The 19,726-nt window shown below is 56.4% G+C and overlaps 1 protein-coding gene across 2 annotated transcripts in view; it reads right to left on the bottom strand.

Moving 5' to 3' along the window:
* The window catches only part of SHANK2 (SH3 and multiple ankyrin repeat domains 2), a 559,575-nt gene that overhangs the window by 426,629 nt on the left and 113,220 nt on the right, over positions 1–19,726 (bottom strand). For both annotated transcript variants that reach the window (XM_070488373.1, XM_070488372.1), the window contains 3 exons: positions 18,461–18,612; positions 17,224–17,391; positions 3,923–4,039 (listed from right to left, as the gene is read on the bottom strand). In XM_070488373.1, the coding sequence (XP_070344474.1) occupies positions 3,923–4,039; positions 17,224–17,391; positions 18,461–18,612 (437 nt within the window). The remainder of the gene's footprint in view (positions 1–3,922; positions 4,040–17,223; positions 17,392–18,460; positions 18,613–19,726) is intronic.

Here is a 19,726-nt window from a genome sequence, read left to right on the forward strand (position 1 = left end):
GGACCGGCTTCTCTTACGACATCAGTGAGACACCCCAACAGTTAGGGAGGGCCTGAGAGAGGAGATTAGAGACCCACAGACGCATCCCAGGGAGGCACACGAGTGATTCAGGAGGCTGGATCCCAGAGCCCTCGCTGACCTCCCGACAAGACACAGTGTCCAGGGCGTGTGGGGCCACCAAGCCTCAACACACAACGGCCCCCGGGAGGTAATGCAAGGCAGGGAGTCCAAACCAGGCGGTGCCACCTACGGCATCTCTGCCCGTGCCGCAGAGGAGGGACACACGGCTGGAGCTGGAGCCGCAGCAGGCTGCCCGCGGTGAGCCCGGGCCCTGGAGAGGGGGCAGCTCTCATGCACCTACAGAGGCTCCCTGGCCCACCAAGAGGAAGTGGCTGGGCCCTGGAGCTGGCCGTGTGCATAACTTAGGGCTGGGGAGCAAGCAGACGCAGCCTTCTGGGCCCAGGCTTGGCAACCTGTGGCCCCCTGCCTGCTTTGGAAATAAAGTTTTAGTGGCACCCAGCCACACTCGTTCATCTGCCTGTTGTCTGTGGCTGAGTCGATACTGCAACGGCAGAGCTGAGCCGCCCTGCCCAAGTCCACGGGCCCTGCAAAGCTGAAAACAGTCCCTAACTGGCCCCTTACAGGAAAAGTCTGCTGGCCTCTCTTCTGACCTAAGGTATGAGGGGGGAGGGTGCTCCTGAGAGCCTCAGCCAGCGCTGGGTCCTCCCAGGACCATCAGCTGAGAGGTGGGGACAAACGTGGAGCATGAAGACTGACCCCAGTCAAACCAGCCCCGTTCATAGCTCAGGATACAGGGCCCGCCCTGTGGCCGAGTGGTCAAGTTCGTGCGCTCCACTTACACGGCCGGTGGTTTGCTGGCTCGGATCCTGGGCGTGGACCTACACACTGCCCATCAAGCCGTGATGCTGTGACAGCGTCCCACACAGAAGAACTAGAATGGCCTAGAACCAGGGTATACGACCATGCACTGGGGCTCCAGGGGGAAAAAAACAAAAGAGGAAGATCGGCAACAGATGTTAGCTCAGGGCCAATCTTCCTCACCAAAAAGCATGCCAAAAAAAAAAAAACCTCAGAATACAGACTAACAAAATGCTTCCATCTCTTCTAATAAAAAAAAAAACACTAACACTCTCAAAGATCATCTTGTCCACAATTATTTCCAGTGACAGAAAACATGTTTTTCCTGGGGTTTTTTTTCCATGATAAAATATGCTCAAAGTCTACTGGGGAAAATTAAGGAACGTTTTCGTCCTCTAAGGCAGCAATTAAGAAGCGTGTGTTGGCACAGATGTTTTAGCAGCAAAGCCAAGCCTCATGATGTGTGTTTTTCTACTGCAGCCAAGCAAGGAGTCTCCAGGCTCAGAGTCATTCTAACATCCAGATGCCGGGGGTCAGGGGGCACCTAGCGCCCAGCTGCAGGCAGAGCCCATCGATGTGCTTTTGTGAAGAAGGAAGCCAGCAGCTCCCAAAAATGCCCCCTGAAGCCCAGGTGCAAGGCTACCCCAACCCCATCTGGCTAAGTTGCTCTCCTGTGCCAGGCACAGGGGAGACCCTGAAAGATGGCAGTTTATGCCCTTGAGAAGGTGGGCCCAGGGGGGAGGAGATCCCAGCAAGGACAAGTCAGGCATAATAATGGCCTCATCCTGGGCAGTGCAGCCTGGCTGTCTCACAAAGGGCTGCAGAGCAAAAAATACAAGTAACTCTATCAAGGGCTCATCAAGGGAAGGCTTGACTGAGGGCGGGATATCTCAGTTGGGTCTTGAAGGATGCATAGGAGTTCTCCAGACCAAAGAATCCAGGAGGGTTTAATAGCCAGAAGCAAAAATGGCACTTCAGAGTGGCTGGAGGGTCCTGGGCTGCGGAGTGGCCATGGAGTGGGCAGGGAAAGGACTTGGGTGGAGTCAAAGGCTGGAGATCCCACCCAAAAAGATGGAATCATTGCTTTGGGTTGGAAAGATAATGCTGATGGCGGAGAGAGGACAAGCAGGGCACACAAGCTTGGGGACCCCCAGCAGATACCCTAATCCATGAGCTTTCCTCTGTTCCTCCAGGTGGTGGGGCCCCTGAATCCATCCTGCTCGTCTGCTCATATGGCACATACACCCCACCACCCTCCAGACTTGAGATTCCTTGAAAGTGGAGCAGGAGAAGAATAAAGGAAAGCAGGGGTGGGGAAGACCGACAACAGTGACATCAGCAGTCACCCGGACCTTGAGCACCAAGGAAGATACCACCCACCCTTGAAGCAGCACCGGCCACCCCCATCCCCGTGAGCCTGCCCCCTCTCCTCCTCCATGGGCCTTCTCAGCACCTGCAGGCCTCACCACTGCCCCATCTCGGCGGGACAGCAGCTCTCTCGTTTTACCCGCCTACACACAGCACGGGGCTCACACCACGCAGTGGTGCCGCCCCCCTGCCATGTAGGGTTCACACTCCCAGAGGGCAGGGGTCACACCCCACACTCCTCAGTGCTTCCCAAACACGTCTTTACACAGTTTTCACGATCCATCTTTCACAGAAGAGTGTGTGCTTTATTTGACTGTTCACGTCGAGGGTCTGCCTGTGGGTCTGTCCCCAAAAGCACTGAAAGCAAGTCTCAAAAAGATATTTGCACACCCACGTTCACAGCAGCATCGTTCACAACAGCCAAAGGGTGGAGGCAGCCCAAGTGTCTGTCGATGGATGGAGGGATGCACAAAATGTGGTCCATCCATACAATGGAATATAATTCAGCCTTAAAAAAGAAGGAAATTCTGACATGTGCTATAAAATAGGTGGACCTTGGGGACATCATGATGAATGAAATAAGCCGGTCACAAAAGGACAAATCCTGTATGATTCTGCTCACATGAGGGCCCTAGAGGAGTCAAGTCCATAGAGTCAGACAGTAGGGTGGTGGGCGCCAGGGGCCAGGGTTGGGGCGTGATGGGGAGTGAGTATTTAATGCGGACAGAGTTTCCGTTTGGGAAGATGGAATGTTCTGAAGATGGACAAAGGCGATGGTTGCACGACACTGTGAATTGCACGCTTAAAAATGGTGAAGACGGTAGCATTTTTTTTAATGTATATTTTACCACAATTAAAATGAAAAAGCCCATCGGGGGCACGTTTGCTCATGCGGTGGTGGTAAGGCATGTCTGTGCTGTGTGGGGTTCCCCTCAGAGTCTGGCAGATACCATCTCTCGGGCTCGATCAGCCACACCCTTCCCCATCTCACACTCCACTCCGCCCCCCACGCCCAGCGGAGACCCACTGTGGGGAGGCCTGAGACCCGCTAAGCGCAGAGCTGGCACCCGCAGCTACGGAGGGTGAAAACAAGAGGATCCTGGGTCCTTACGCATTTCCTGGAAAGTGGACAGGGTGGTGGCCCGCCCTGGGAGTCGAGCAGACCCATGTTTACCAGCCATGCCCGGGACCCTCCCTCTCTCTCACTGTGACTCATTTCCCCCCTTCTCCAACAGGGATAACATTCTCCCCGAAGAAGCAGATGAGGACCACGCCCTGCTGCGGACTGAATGTTCCCCAGATTCATACGCTGAAGTCCCAACCCCCAATGGGATGGTATTTGGAGGCGGGGTCTTTAGGATGTAATTAAGGCTAGATGAGGCCATGAGGAAGGGGCCCTGATCTGTTAGGGTTAGTCTCCTTATAAGAGGAGACATCATGTCTGTAACGGTGGCCGTCCGCAAGCCAGGAAGAGAGGCCTCACCGGGAACCGGACAGGCCAGCCCCTTCACCTTGGATGTCCAGCCTCCAGGACCGTGAGAAATAAGTGTCTGTCGTTTAAGCCCCCACCTGTGGGACTTTGTTACGGCACCTGAGCTGGGACACCCACCCCGCGGAGCGCTCAGCACAGCCCCCGGCCCCCACGTGCGTGCCCGGTGGGGTCCTCACCACTGACCTGGTTGTACAGGGCGCAGATGTGCAGGGCGGTGTTTCCCGAGGCGTTCTGGGCGCCCATGTCCGCCCCGTAGAAGAGCAGGTGCTCCAGGTGCTGCACGTGTCCGTACCTGCAGGCCTGCAACGAGAGTTCACCTGTGACCCCGGAGGCACCGAGCGCCCATGCCGCTCAGCCACCTCCCGCGGACCCGCCGATGGGGCAGACCTCAGCCCACCAACCGTCCCAGAGCAGGGCCCCAGACACACCAGCACGTGCCGTGCCCTGAGCCTCAGCGGGGCGCCAGAGACCAGGCGGGGATTGGGGAGAAGGAGCTCACGACGGCTGCTGACACGGGGCCTGCAAGGGGCCCCGACGCTCCTGCCACTGGGACCCAGCACCTAGAGGCCCAGAGAGACACGGGGACACCCTGGCCTCAGGGACCAGCCCCAGGAACTGGAACCAGGATGCTCCATCCCTGGCCTTGCTTACGGTGAAAATGGCCAGGAGGGCGCAACACCCCCTGCCGTGTCCAGGAAAGGGAGCCCACGGCTGACCTCCCCCAGGAGAGGGGTGGCCCTGCTACCACTTTAAGATGTACCCCACCCCCTGAGGAGGAGGCAGGTGGGGTGGGAGCCCAGAGGGACTGACCCCTTTCTGAGCCCTTCTAAGGGGTGCTGTGTGCGACTGATGGACCAACAGGGCTCTGGGGTCAAACCGATACGGACCCAGGTCACGGACCTTCTACCTCCACGACTTTCACCTTGAGCCTGTGTCTTCACACATCAACAGAAGAAACCCCACTCCTCACAGGGTTCATATGGGAATCACGTGGGATAAGGACCCAGAGGGCCTCGAGTGACGCTCGGTGCCAAGCCAACCCTCCCCGTCCTGCTCATGGGGAGCAAGGCATCCCGCTGCCGTGCAGCCCCAGCAGAGGGGCCAGCCCGCTGTTCCAAAGCCAGGGCAGCCCCGGACCCTGGGCAGCAAGTCAGATCCGACTCACCCCCGCTCCATCCACCAGCACTTCCTGGCCCCTCGGGAAAGGCCAGCATGCGGCCAGCGATGGGGAGCATGGAAGATATGAGACCCACTGTCCCCGTGATGGGGGACAATCAGGATGGGACAACACAAAGGCAGGGAAATGGGGGTGCTAACACTCCTCACCCCGAGGGTGGGGAGGACACAGCCACGCCAGGGCCGGGCCACACAGCAGCCAGCGGAAGGCACTCTCCTTAATCATGCATGTCTGATCCTGGAGACACACTGAGGGAACTGCACCTCTGCACCGCTACACCCGCCAATTAGCAGTGAGGGGAGATGACAGCGAAGATGCTGAAACGATTAATTGGATGAGCTTAAAAAAAACTGAGAAACATCCACAATCGTTGTGCCTCTCATAATCTCATTAATTTATGGAGCAGATCCTGGCGGTAGATATTGCTGTGCCTACCACCCCAGCCCCCACTTTCCCTTCTTGGAGCAACGGCACCTGCATTTTCTTTTGGGGGCCAGCTCCAGTCTGCTCTCAGAGGTCTAAGGGGGCCCACCTCACACCATGCCAGCAGCACAAGACACAGGCCTGAGCGACCAGCATATTCCACCTTGTGGCCACAGGCATGGGCTGGGGATGCCCAGGTGACCCAAGGGGCCAGTACGGACCTGAGGCTGGAACATCTGTCAGGATGACTGGGAAAGCAAATTCTAACTTTTTTCCAGGATGGCCAGCAGAAAAACTACAGACCCCCAGAGCTGCTGGGGCCCACCAAGGCAGAAGAAGGGACACATGGGAGCGAAGGAAGGGAAGGAAGAATGGAAGAGAGACAGGGACACAAAGATAAAGACACACACACACACACACAGAGCCAAGATGACGCTGGGCAGGCCCTGGGAAGCTACAACTATGCCTAAACTTTTCAGCACATAAAGATGAGGGATACTTTTTATTTTCCCATTAAACTACTTTGAGTTGGGATTTCTGTTCCTTAAATGGAAGGAGCCCTGGCTCCTCGGTTCTCCCCAAAGGACTGCTAGGAGGCCAGACTTCGTGACAGCTTAATTTAATTGCTCTCTCATCAATAGAGAAGAGAATTACATGACCATAAAAACACAGAACGACCCATCCAGACCCCTCATTCCCTTCCCCCCCGAATCTGAAGTGACGAGGTTTTATGTCACATCAGTGGGCTGATGTCACTCCCTCCTCACCACGGGTCACAACGGGATCCAGGCTAAGAGATGACACAGAGCTGTCAATTCTGAGCAGCCACAAGGGCTTCCTTCCCACTCTGTTCTTCCTTCTCTGTGCCTTTTGTTTAAAACAAACAATTCAGGAAATCCATCAAAGCCCTAAACAAAAATGAAATCTCCCAGAACCCCAAAAGCTTAAATTCTACAATTCACTCCTTCAAAAGAGCATCTTTGCCAGAGTCTCTGCCTCCAGCTCCCTGGTCATTACACGACAGAGGTCGTGCTTGCTGAGGAAGAGGGGCGGCGGGGGGGAATCCGACCAAGCTGGTGGCTGACTGGCTGCATTCAGGGGGCTGAGCAACAAGCGAATAAATGAAAGAAAGCGGGCACCGGCTTCTCACTGTCAAAGAAGGGAGTGACTAACGCAGCAGGTGCAGGAGAAAGCTGCAGTGATCTCTGTGGGGCTGCACTGGAGCGGGAGGCATCAGAGTGAACACGTGGTTTTCAATATAGACAGAAATAAAAGCAGAAACGTGTGCGCACGTGTACACATGACCCTCTCTCTCCCTCCTCGGAGCCCGGGAGCTGTGAGCACACCCGGCACCCGGATCTTGGGTTCTAAATACCACTCTGTACTCAAAGGACCCAGGGCTCCCTGCAGAAATGGCTGATTCCAGGGCTGAAGGAAAAGGAAATGAGCTGGGATACCTTGTTGAGCGAGAAGGAAAGAAGGGCTCCAAAGATGATGGGGACGTGTCCAAAGGACAAAGGAGCCAACCTGAAGGGGCTGCCATCACCTCAGAAAGAAATGGCTACTTGGTGAATAAATAGAAATGCACAAGGCCATAGTACAATAAGTGAATGAATGAATGAATGAACAAGAGAAAGCTCTTCCTGATAACAGAAAGCCAACTCGTAAGTGAAGAAGCAAGGAAGGGAGGAGATAATCCCAGTTAGCAACCGTGATAGTAATAATTAATCCAGGCAAGAAACACCCAGGGGGGGCTAAAACTAGCAGGTGAATGGGGATGAGGAACAGGGTTTTAGACAGGCTCAAAAACCCCCCAAAATACTTACTAATTACAAAGCAAAAAAGACAAACAACGGTGGGGAGACCTGGCAGACCCCCCCGACCAGGTGGGCACCATGTCGTCACCAGTGACAGGCAAATGGTCACCTGAGTGCCACCTGAGAGGATGCAATGACGGGAACACAGCCTGGCTCTCAGCAGGAGGAAACACCGAACAAACCCAAACTGAGACACGACCACCATAATGACGGCCCCGCAATCTTCAGACGTCCCGTGAAAATCGAAGGAAGGTTGAGGAACTCTCCCAGAACCAGGGGCTCAATCCGGGGTCCCAGATGGGATCCTTTTAGGATAAGGGACATTATCGGGACACTTGGCAAAGCTCAAACGTCGTCACTAGTGAGGGGGATGTGGAGTTCTTTGAACTGTTCTCGCCACTCTTCTGTAAGTTTGAAACTGAAATAGTCATTTACAGTTTAAAAAGAGAAATGAGTACTTGCTCGACACAAAGACCTCAAAGCGTACCGAAGAGAGAAATTTGTCCTCCCCCAAGATAAGCCATAGTAACCCTTTTTCCTTTCTTTGAGTGTCGTGGTTTCTGACCACGAGGAGACAGCTTAAAAGGGTTGACAGAGGTCAGAGAGTAACCAGAACGTAAGACAAAGAGCGCCCCCCAAACTCACGTATCTTAACCATTTTTCTAAAATGCTTTTTGGAAAATGCACGTGCGTGGGGGGCTACACCCCACACCTACAGCCTGTGAATCTCCCAGGCACGTGTATCGGGAGAACGCTCCCCACAAGATTTGGGGTTCACCCCAGCTACGCCGAGCATCCGCCCCACACCGGCCGACCACATAACTGGGTGTGAGTTGGGGAAAAGGTGCTTCTTCCTTCAAGTACTTTACTGCCACCTGCTGGACACCTGCTGTGACAAATCCACAAGCCTAAGTATACAGCAGGCGGACCGGCGCCCCCTGGGGTTGTGCAGCTGGAACAAGAACGAGGGCATTGTGTTGCAGATGAGCAGCACATGCTTCTGCTTGGGTCTGTGCCACAAACACTTTATTTCAGTCCACACCACACGCAGGCATTTCTCCCACAGTGTGTGCTCACAATGTGAGCTGGAGATCTCACAGCCCAACAGTCAGAAAAGAATATTCACTTCATTTCAGCTCTGACTTGGTCAGGAAGTGAGCTGCCCATCAATAGAGAGGCTCTCTTGTTCAGATACGTGCAAACACACCTTGTTTGACCTGAGCCAATGGCTGCCCCACGGCCCCGTGTTCTGTGGTTTTCAAAGGCCAGACGTGGTCTTGCTGCCGCCCAATGGGCAGTCAGGGAAACGGGTGAATGACTGTGTGGACTGCTGTGCAAACCAGAAAGTGGCTAGTTCGGTTCTGATCAGTGTGATTGGCTCAACTACGCCCCTCAAATTCCTACGCTGAAATCCTAAACCCTAGAATGTACCCCAGAATGTGACTGTATTGGGAGAGAGAGCCTTTAAAGAGGTGATTAAGATAAAATGAGGTCATTAGAGTGGGCACTAATCTCATAGGACTGGGGTCCTTATAAGAAGAAATGAGGACACACACCCAGAGGGACGACCACGTGAGGACACAGGGAGAAGACGGCATCTACACGCCAAGAAGAGAGGCCTCAGGGGGAACCAGCCCTGCCCACACCTGCATCTCAGACTTCCGGCCACGTCTGTGGGTTAAGCCCCTTGTTCTGTGGGACTTTGTTACGGTGGCCCTAACAAACCAATATGATCAGTTCGGGTCAACCCATTTGTGAGTTTCAGCCTGAAATGTGACATACAAAAGACGTCGTGCCAAGACTTCGAGAAGAAACATAACTGTGCTTTGTCATCTAAGGCTACAGGGCCTGCCCACCTTCCCCATGGGGCTGGTGCTTTTATGACACGATGCCTGGACAGGAGAGGTTTCCTGGAGACTCCACTTCCGTCATCACAGCAGAACACAGGCTCTGACGGAGGGGAGACATGGCGTCTCCACCATCTTGCTCTCAGGGTCTACACCCATCCCTTCTCCTCCTGGTGCCTCCTCTCCCTTCGGCCCCAAGAGTCAGGGCTGATTGGAAAGATAGTGGCTTGGTGGTCCTCAATCCCTCTGGAGGCCCACAGAGAAAGGACACTTTGCTTATTGCTCCAAAAGGAACCTTGCTCATCTGGGAGGGATGGGGGCACAGGATACGGATCTGACCTCCCAGGTCAGTATGGAGCGGATCCAAAGCAGGGTGTCGCTCCATCCTGCATCTCCAACCACTGGGGCCCCAGGAGCTGGGCCGCTCACAGTGTGGGGTGGAAGCCGTAGCACTGGGTCTGGGGTAACAACACAGACCAGGGAGGGGGCGCTCCCAAGCTCTGGTCCTTCCACTCAGTGGCTGGGGACCCCAGACTCTCAGACCTGGGGGTCCTCATCTGTAAAGATGCAAATAACTATTGCTTCTTGCATCCACAGCAAGACTCGCCAAGGCTCTGAGGTCCCCATCTTGACAGCCATGGACCGTGCCTCGCTAAGCCCATGCAGTTGCCGAGGAATGCCACCTCGAGGTCCATTCGTGATGTCCCCACCCCGGGAAGCCAGTGATGCCATCTTCCCTGACCCGAGACAGCACCTGCCCATCATCGAAGCCTGGCTCGGATGCCCTGCTCCCCAGGCAGCCCTCCTGCCTGCTCTGGCTAGAATTAGCCCCTCCCTGCGGGGGCTCTATATGCAAGCCTGTGTTCACATCGGTCCCGGGCGTCCCTGGACATGGCATGCAGCTCAGCCTTGGACACAGTGGACACCACAGTGCCCAGTGGTCACCCCAGTGCACCAGGAAAACCCCAATTCAAAGAAAGCAGAGCAGAGTCCACGCTGGCTCAGCCACACCATCATTCAGCCAACCGATATTCAGGAGCATGTACGATGCGCAGGCACAGAGCAAGGGCCACACATGGCCGGGACTCCATAGGGCTGGGAGTCCCTGTGGGAGATGGTCAGCCAAGCGGCACACACACAGGGACAGACTGGAACCACTCCACACTATGAGCGCCATCGGGGACCCTCCCGGGCCCTGTCCCTTTACTGTGGGGGTTCAGAGAAAGCTCCAAGGACTCGGAGCCCAGAGCTGAGGGTGAGCCTGGTGAGGATGAAGAAGGGGAGGGAACTGTACCCCAAAACTGTGTAATTTCTTCCAGGTTAAAACTCCTAATTTAAAAGTGGTAAATAATAAGTAGCAACCAATAATAAAATGAGGATAAAACGATAAAGCATCCTTCACGGAATTGCCTTGGAAATCAAATGAGATCTCTATTAAAGCCTGTGAACAATGTGGTCAGACACTCTCTGACTGTCAGGTGTTATGTCTTAGTGACAATGTCAGATGTCGCCAGATGACAGTGACAATGACGATGATGAGGGGCGTGGCCAGCGTTTATGGGGCATTGACTAGCTGCCGGACGCCGCAGTAAGTACTTCATGTGAGATTCTGCATGTGAACTGTCTCGAGAGATCTATGAATTACTGCTCAGCCAATTTCAGAGATTAGCCAGCAAGCTCAGAGAGGGCAAGTCACTTGCTCAGGTGACCCAGGCAACGTCGAGGGGCGTTTTCAACTCCAGGCTGTGTGACACCCAGACCAGAACACACCCTACCGACAGCATGGCAGGGAATCTCGCCTGCCCCAAACAGAGGCAGACAAACTCAGACAGGGAGGGAGGGAGCGAGACTCCCCACTCGGGCCCGTCACACGGGCACAGCTGCCCGAGGTGCATGGAAACAGGGGGTCCGGGTCCTTCGCCAAGCAGCTGTCCTCTCACGGGGACGGCCGTCCTCTCCAGAGCCCTCGACTTCGTCAGTAACATACGCTTGAGTCCTGAGACGGTGAAATCACCGTCCCCGAGGTGGGAGCTCGGGTGCCAGGAAGACACACAGGTGGACGTGACGGTACGTTGCAATTAAAAATGCAGAGTGAATCCCCCCCAAAATCTGACCCACGACGTCCTCGGGTCGTGGGAATGCATCTGAGTGTGTTTTGTACTTTCTTCTTTATGCTTCTTTGTATTTTCAGCTATTTCCACGCTGAGCAGATTAGGAATTTGAATGATAACGCTAAAGGCAGTTGGCAGACAGCACGCGCTCTTCCCAAGTCGGCCTGCAGGGGGCGGGCATCCCCAGGCGCACTGCCCGGCGGGGCGGGGTCTGCAGGGTGCACCTCCCTTCCCACTGGACACTTGGCCTCGGGCACCGCCCAGGAACGCAGAGGCTGGGGGACCCTGGAAAGCAGGCCCGGCCGCCTGCCACCCCTGTGAGTGGGCCTGGCTGGGGTGTTCCGGATCCCCAGAAGAGTGAGGAGCTGGTGGCTGGGGAGGAGCTGTCGCTGCTCCCGGGTGCTGGGCAGAGGGACAGGCTGCAAACACAGAACCGCAAACCCCAGAACTCGGAGGGGCTTCTCCTGAGAGGGCAGAGCCAGAAATGGCCCAGCTTGGGGTGTGCAAAACCCACCTGCCCCTCTCCTTCCTCCTGGCACAGATGTGGGGTCATTTTAGGGGCGGCTTCTGTTAGAAAGTCTGGAGGTGAGATAAAGAACCGGGCTTCAGCGTGAGACCAGCTGGGAGTACGTCCAGCTCAGGCAGCTGCACGCCCTGTGGCCTTGGGCAAGTTACTCGCCCTCTCTGGGCCTTCTTAAACTTGTCAGACAAGCAGGTGTCTGCTGAGGTGGCTCTAAGGTGTAAAAAGATGGGGCACATCAAGCAGATTAGGATGGTGTTTGAGCTCTGACGGGGAGGATGATGACAGGGGAGGACAGCACCGTCTACCCTTCTCTGCTGAGCACCCTGCACCCATCTCCTGGTCAAGAGTCACAGTAGCCGGCAGGTGAGGACAGCAAGGCTCAGGAGGCAGGGACTCACCTCCGGTCACCTCACTGGGATGACCAAGGTACTTGAGCAGGAAAACGGCTCTCCCAGACTCGTGTGAAAAAGAAACCGACCACTAGAGGGCGGTGGCTCGACCCCGCAGGAAGCGGGATGCAACAAGCCTGGGAGTTAAGGCCTCCACGCTCCTGACGTGGTGCCAGGGGCTGGGGACCGCGGGACCGAGGGGTTGGGTGGCTTTAGTGTCACAACGCTCTGAATCCACACGTGGGGCCTCGGGGATGGAACCCGGCACGTGCAGGGACCAGAGGCCACAGCGGAGAGCTGGCATCGCAGGAAGTGACTGCCAGGACCACCCCCCTCCACACACACAGAGTCATCTTCATCTGAGGGCAGCCATCCCGACAGACAGCTGAGATGGCCACCAACGTCACAAGCATTAGATGAGCAAAGTGAGACTCTAGTGCAAAGCCACTCAGGAGTGAAGGAAGGTCTGCTGGCTGCACGAGGGAGGGAGGGAGGAGGGAGAGAACTGAGCTCTGAGAACCCCGCCAAGCTGGGACCCTGGAGCCACCCCGTCCGAGGAGCCTGCAGCTGGATTTGGACTGTATCGTCTCTACTTCCTTATTTTCTGTATTTCTGATGCTCCGGCATCTGGGGCCTTGATGGCCTTGCAGCGACTGGACACCCCTCCCAGGGCAAGCCAATGTCTAGATAATAAAGGACTCGTCCATGATCTCAACTTTCAAATACAAACCAGCCCGTGCAGAGTTCTCACCCCAGACGCCCTTCTCTATGGGGCTCTCGCACTCAGAGCCACTACCCCCCTGCCGCCCTAGTCACCCAGAGCAGGTCCCAGACAACCAGAGGCGGCCCAGTGCCCCCGAGTCCCCTGAAATTACTCAAACTAGCCAATCCTCAGGCTGCTTACAGGTCCTCGCCTGTTCCTTCCTGCAGAAACCACAATAAAGATGCCTGCTCACATTTTCCCCGTCTCCCTCTGGCCCCCGACCACCCTGGTGCTCCCCCTGTGGGCCTGCACGGCGTGGCGTGCCACCTCCACTCATGATCTGTGAGTAACAAATCATCCTGTTGATGGCAGCCACCTCCTGACCAGTTGGCCTCACCACGCCCGAATATTGTCAAACCCACAACGTACCACAGGGCCTCAGGAGTGGGTGCCCACATGTGGAAACGCAGCGTCTCTCATGATTCTGCCAAAGTGTGCTCAGAGCCGGCCTGAGGTCTGTCGCCATCATCCCAGCACCATCACCCAGGCCCAGGCCCTGCCACCCCAAGGACGCCGCGCCCGAACGCCGGGGCTGCCCACGTTCACGCTCCAACACCGCTCAGGTGCCAACGCCTCTCCCTGCGCCTCCCTCAAATTCCACATCGAAGGGCATTTTAACCTGAATTCACATGTTTGGAGCTCAAAGGGAAAACTCTGTAAAACAAAAAAAGTAATGACGTCTAAAGGGCGGGCAAATGTAGAAAAAAAGTAATGTAGGCATGTTCACGTGGGAAGTTGGGTTCCCGCCAGGTCCGACACACACACGGCTGTTGCTGACGAAGAGAAGCCTCTGTGGCGTCCCGGAAGGGCTCGTGCGTCAAAGGGAACCTGGAAGGAATGCTTCTTCTCCGTGGACACTCCTTCCCAAGGACGTGAGGGGTCGCTCTCAGACATGTCACTAAATGCTGGTTTGAAACGTGCGCCACATCAGACGTGGAGCTGACTTAGGATGAGACGTGTCCGGCCAACTCTTCCTCTGGACACGTGCAGGGGGGACAACCCACTGCCCCTGTCTTGTTGGGGACCGTCAGCTCAGCCTTGTGCCCTGGGGCCAGCAGCTGTTATGCAGAGACCCTGAGAGACAGGAGAAGCACGTGGGCTCACGGCTCCCAAGACTCGCCCAGCGATGACCTCAGGCCACCGCGCCTCCTCAGCCCGGGTCCTCCGGCGCCCTGTACTTTGGCCAAAGTCCTGGGCACCGCCTCCTTCAAGGCAGGTCACCTGGGGAGCGTGGAACGGCCCACAGCCTGCGCACACCACAGGGCTGGATCCCCTTCGGGACACACTGGCAGAGTCTGAAAGCCTTCCCTTTCGACATGCTCCTCAAGTTCAAGTGGGAGGACGGGCTTGGCTTTTAAAAGGTCATGACGGAGTTGACGGCCAGCCGAGAGTAGCTATGAGTAGAGAAGAGCAGAGGAACTGAGCAGGCCTGGGACCATGGTCACCTTTCCTGCCCCAGGGCACGAATACCTGCATGGTCCCTGCATGAGCCCAGAAAGCTGCATCACATGGAGATGAGAAACTGCCACGCCTGCTCCAGGTGCAAGGGGACACGCACAGAGCTGTGTGTGCACAAGTGTGTGCATGTGTGTATGTGTGCGTGTAATATTTTTTACATTTATTGTTCTCAGGTTGGGCTCCCCCACTGGACATAATGGTCATGGGGTCAAGGGTGCTTCTGCTCACTGCTGTGTCCTCAGTGCCCAGGACACCAAGCGCACCTGGCAGGCGCTCACACAGCAGGCAACATCTGTGGCTGAATGAGGGCAGCAGGGGGTGGGGAGTCCTCGCCCAGGTGGAACGGTGGAAACGCCACACCCAGAAAACTATCAGCTACACGAGGAGGACGAGGACATCCCTATGCGTGGATCCAACGGGCTCCAGGCCACGTCAGGGAAGAGAGCACGGTGCAGGGCAGAGGTCGTGCCGAGTGACCTCTTGCACGAACACGGTGTGGGTAAATGAAAACACGTGCTCATCATGCTTATCTTTGCTGTAAAAACCCTGGAGATGAGAACGGAGGGCTGGTAACAACGGCTCCCTGAGAGGGCCAAGAACAGGGGGCCTCTCCATCTACCTAGTTTCGGTTTTGGAACTCTGTCAATGCGTCACTTTCTCAAAAATGCAAAGTTAAGTGAAAAAGCAAACCCCTGCCTCCCCAGAGGACCTGAGCTTCCATTTGCCTGGTGGTAGATAGAGTCTTGGAGTTCCAGAATCTTCCCCGAGCTCACTCAGTCACCTGACTTAGCTGAGCCCTATGGCTCCATCCTACCATGATGTGGGAATTCAGAACCAGGGGACTTGGCCCCAATCCTAAAACGCAGTCAGAGGAAAGGTGTGTGGTGCCAGCAGGGTCCTCACCCAGGACAAAGAAGTGACCCATCTCTCCGTGGAAGATCCACGTCCCCACCCCTTCGCCTCTCCCAAGCCCAGGGATGCCATCAGCACCCAGCTGCATGTGAGGACAACTCCACCCCATACATGAGGGTGGCTCCATCCCGTACAGCCAGGCTGGTGTCCAGACTGGCAGTGCCTGTGGGGAGCTCCATGCCTGGACCACAGCCTCCAGCCTGACGGCCAGGTGCCAAGCGACAACCACACTGGGGGAGGGGCGGCTCCTTCCAGCACCTTCTCCACCGAGGACCTGGAGACCTGGAGCCACAGTGGCTGATGACGTCTGCGCCAGGCCCTAGGATCCCTTCGTCCTCTGAGCAGCTCATCCTCTGCCTGGAAGAGGCTGACAGTAATGACACCCATGGCCCAGCAGTCGCTACCCTCGTCTGGGATGGACTCTGCAAACCCGCCAACATTACACAGGGCTTTCTGGTTGTGCACGGCCACAGTAAGGGAGGGCCAGGGGCCAAGGACGTGATGTTCCAGGCAGAAGCCATTGCTTCAGCCAAGAGACCAAAGCAGGAAGGCCAGACCCGTCTGGAAAACAGGAGGTGGTCCAGTATGGCCTGGTCAAGCAAGTCATGAAGATCAAGTGAGAGTCTGAGGGCCAGACACAGGTGAGTCACGGAAGGTTCTGGAGCCAGAGAAGGACAGGACCAGAGCTGTGTTTTAGGACACCTACCAGGAAGTTGGTCAGATGGGCACTAAAGAGGTGAGGGGCGGACAGGCCAGCAGACCTCTTGAAATAAGACCTCTTAAAGAGAGACCTGAAACAGCTCAGACGTGCAGCCATGGGGGCCAGGGGTGAAAGGGCAGGTGTGGACACGGAAACTGCAGGCTCTCATGCTGAGCAGAGAGAAGGCTGAGCACACGATTTACATTCGATCCTTCCTACGGCCCATGAGTGTGGGAGACCGCACTTTACAGATGAGCAAACAGAGGCCCAGACGGCATTCATCGCTGGTCTGAAGGCCCCCACCCGGGGACCGAGCCCAGGGCTGCCCTTAAGCAGCTTCGCAGAGGCCCTGCTCACCCCACAGGAGGGCACTGGCTGCTTCTCCAGGCTGTGAGGATGCTGAGGAACCAGAACTGACCCAGCACGAGAAAGGCCAGGTAGGGGTGGGCCTGCCTGCTCCTCCACGGCCCACCTGCTGCACCTCAGCACCCCTCGGCCCTCTGACCACGGTGGGTGGGGTGCTCGACCCCACTCAGATGGGGCGGGTGCATAAGGCAACGGTGGGGGAGGGAAACGGACAGGCAGCCTGGGAAGTGATGAGAGACACTGCTGAGCCAGAGAATGGTTCAGAGCCTCCTCCTGATCCGGCTATCACCCCTTGACCTGGGGGCCAATATCCTGCCCCTCTGTCCCCTGCCCTCCACCCAGAGCCCCTGCCTCAGACGCCTGCACCACCGGGCTCCCTGGTTGGCCGGCTCTGCCGAGGCTCAGCCAATAGGAGGATGTGAGAAGAGAGAAACAGGAGTATTTCATCCCTGCGACTCATCATACAGCTCCTGCTGGCTCCCTCCTCCTCCGTCCAGCTCTCCGTGCTCCTGGGAACAGTGTCCTCTCTTTGCTCTCAGTCCATTAAAGACCCTGCATCAGGGATGCCAGGCGGATTCGGTTTCTTGCCAAGACTGCTGCTGACACACCCCCAACCCCACTGTTGCCAGGCGGCATCTGGGAAACATGTGCCCTGTGCATGGAAATCGAGCATCGCACTGTGTCACCTGTGCTCAGAGAGCCCCTGGTCCCAGGCTCTATCAGGGACCCAGGGCCATTCTCCCCACAACACCAGTCAGCTGTAGCCACCCAGAAATGCACAACCTACCGATTTCTCCAGAGAAGTCAGAAATGTCTGTTTCTGGGTAAATATCCCCGTTTTTAAATGCTGGTGACCCTTTCAAGTATTTCAGGAACTCTGCGCAGGTCACACACAACACCGGCAGGCCAGATCTGATCTGCGGGCTGGCCAGCCCGGCCCGGGGGTAACAGGATAAAGGGAGCTGGGCCTCCAGGGAGATGGGGAGGCGGCCGCGCACCTGGTGGATCTCGTGCCAGCCGTTCTCGTCCTTGCAGCACACCGCAGCGTGCTCGTGCAGCAGGAGCTCGCAGCAGCAGGGGTCCCCGCCCACGATCGCCGTGTGATATAGTGGCGTGAGGCCGTAACTGTCTTTGTAATCTGGGGATGCTCCAAGCTCCAAAAGGGTCTAGGAAAAAAAATCAAACACTGTGGTCACCGGTGTCACAACCCCTGCGGCAGACAGTGAGTCAATAGAGAAAGAAGGATGAGGGTTCCCGTCCCCCCAGCCAAGCCTGACCCAGCCCTCGCTCCCAGGGCTTGTCCTGGCCCTCCCGGAATTAAGGAGCTCCCAACTTGAGACAGGAACGTTTCTGGCCCTGAAGTGGCACGTGGCGCCCAGGCACGCAGGATGAGCTTATACACCCGGGAGACGAGGCGGCGTTGTGCAGACGTGGACTTGGGCATTCAGAAAGGCCCATTTGTGCCCCAGCTAATCTAGCGGAGAGCAATAAAGGGAAGGTGACATTTGCAGAGAAGAGAAAAGGTGTACTCTATAACCTAAAAATGCGGTATAAGACTATCTCAGTGTGCTTCCTGGGGGTGGCGAAACCAGCAAGCGTTGTCATCAACACTTGGTCTCCGGAGAAGCCCCCTGACAAGGCGCAGCTGACGGGAAGCTGAGAAATCCACGACTGCAGAGAGAAGCATCATCTTGGGGTCAGCCCGCAGCCGTGGGCTCCTCTCCCTCCCTGCCAGGGCCCTGATGGAGCGGGTGTGGGGCATCCACCCTCCTATGCGGATGCTCCGCAGACGCAGTGCTGGGGCAGGTAGACCCTGCACAAGGCACAGTGTTGGGAGGAAGATGAGCGGTGAAATCCACACTGCTGTGTCCACTTCCAGAGACCGGGGGCAGCGGGGGCGGCGGCAGCGAGGCTGGTTGGGTGCCCGCCAGCTGGGTTTGCAGCCTCCTCCCTTGGACAGGGGTGGTTTGAGCACTGGCCTTCCTGGCTGAAAATACCAGCCCTTTGACTGAAGCGGGAGGAGAGAGATGCCCTTTTGTGGACGGTAAATTCTGAAAGCAGCAATACCAAGGAGAGATGGCGGGAGGGCCAGATCGCACCTCCCAGGTCCAGTCGGAACACGATTCGGTGTCACCTCGGGGGCCGCTGTGGGATGGGGACGGGGGACAGGGGCAGGCACAGGGGATCAGATGGGGAGGGGGCGCCACCCGTGTTAAGACGGGCTCCGGCACGTACCTTCAGGGCCACTTGGTTCCTGGTTCGCGCTGCTTTGTGCAGGGCCGTCATCCCGTCTCTGGCGCGGAAGTCCAGGTGCGCCCCACCGTTTCTGAGGGCTTTGATCACCTCCACGGAGTCGTCCAGCTGAGCGGCTAAGGTCAGCGGGGTCTCTGAGGGGCCCAGACACACGCACTTTAGAACCAGCACCAGGGGAAACAGCCAAGCTACAGCACTCAGTTCCCCAAGGTCACATCTCTAGAGGCAAGCCGGCAGAACTGGCCCCCAGGTGTCACGGCTCCCAGCCACCTGTTAACCCCAACGGACCACGCAGTCAGCGTGGCTCAGGCAACCCCAGTGACGATGGCAGTCATGCCTGGGGTCCCATGCAAATCAAAATGGCAACAGAGGCAGAGTTTCAACACTATCGCTTTGTGGGCTGCGAGCCCAAGAAGCTGCCACTGCTGCCTCGGCCCGCAGTACACGGAATCCTGCAGCGCCGTCCGGATCTCCCCCTACAGGAAAGGCCATCAATTAGGGCCGCAACGAGAGGCTGGGAAGGCAGGTGCCCGCCATTCTCCATTTCAACTTCACGATGTCCACAGGCAGCTTGGTGGACCCAAGGAACTGGGCTGCACGGTTGCAAATATAATTAAGACATAGAGTCCATGCCCTGTGGAGGTCTCCATCCAGGAGAGAAGAGAGGCCTGGACAGTCACTGTGATGGGACGGGATCAATGCAATGAAGGACCAACAAACAAAGTGGGCACAAGCCCAGGGGACGGGACGATGAAGCTGCCTCTATGGGGACCAAGTGTTAAGAAGGCCCCCCCGGCACCCTGTGCCGCTCACCCTGGACCAGTCTGTAGTTGGCTGTGACTGAGGATGTCCATATTTGTTAGCATACATCTTTCCTTTCACTCCATCCTTCTTGCACGCCTGCCATCGCCACTGTCGAGCAGGGCATGTTCTTTTAATGTGGTTAATTTGAGACGCTCTCACATCATAGAAAAGTGCTAGGGGCACAATGACAACAGGCAGGTCACCATGACCCAGAAATACTGATAGTTAATAAGGAGTCATCCCGTCTTCAAGCATACTTTGAGAATCAAAGAGCTGGGGCATCTTAGACGGGGCTGAATTTCCTTCCGACCACCCATCTTAGTCACAGCACCTTCCACGCCAGAAAAGCTAACCTCATCACGAACTTAGATCGACTACTCCCATCTGTTTTTAATTCCCGCATTTATTTGTCCATAAATGGGCATTGTTATGAGAGTTTTTAAA

This window comes from Equus asinus, chromosome 17 (assembly GCF_041296235.1).
Source record: "Equus asinus isolate D_3611 breed Donkey chromosome 17, EquAss-T2T_v2, whole genome shotgun sequence".
In the NCBI taxonomy this organism is placed as follows: Eukaryota; Metazoa; Chordata; class Mammalia; order Perissodactyla; family Equidae; genus Equus; species Equus asinus.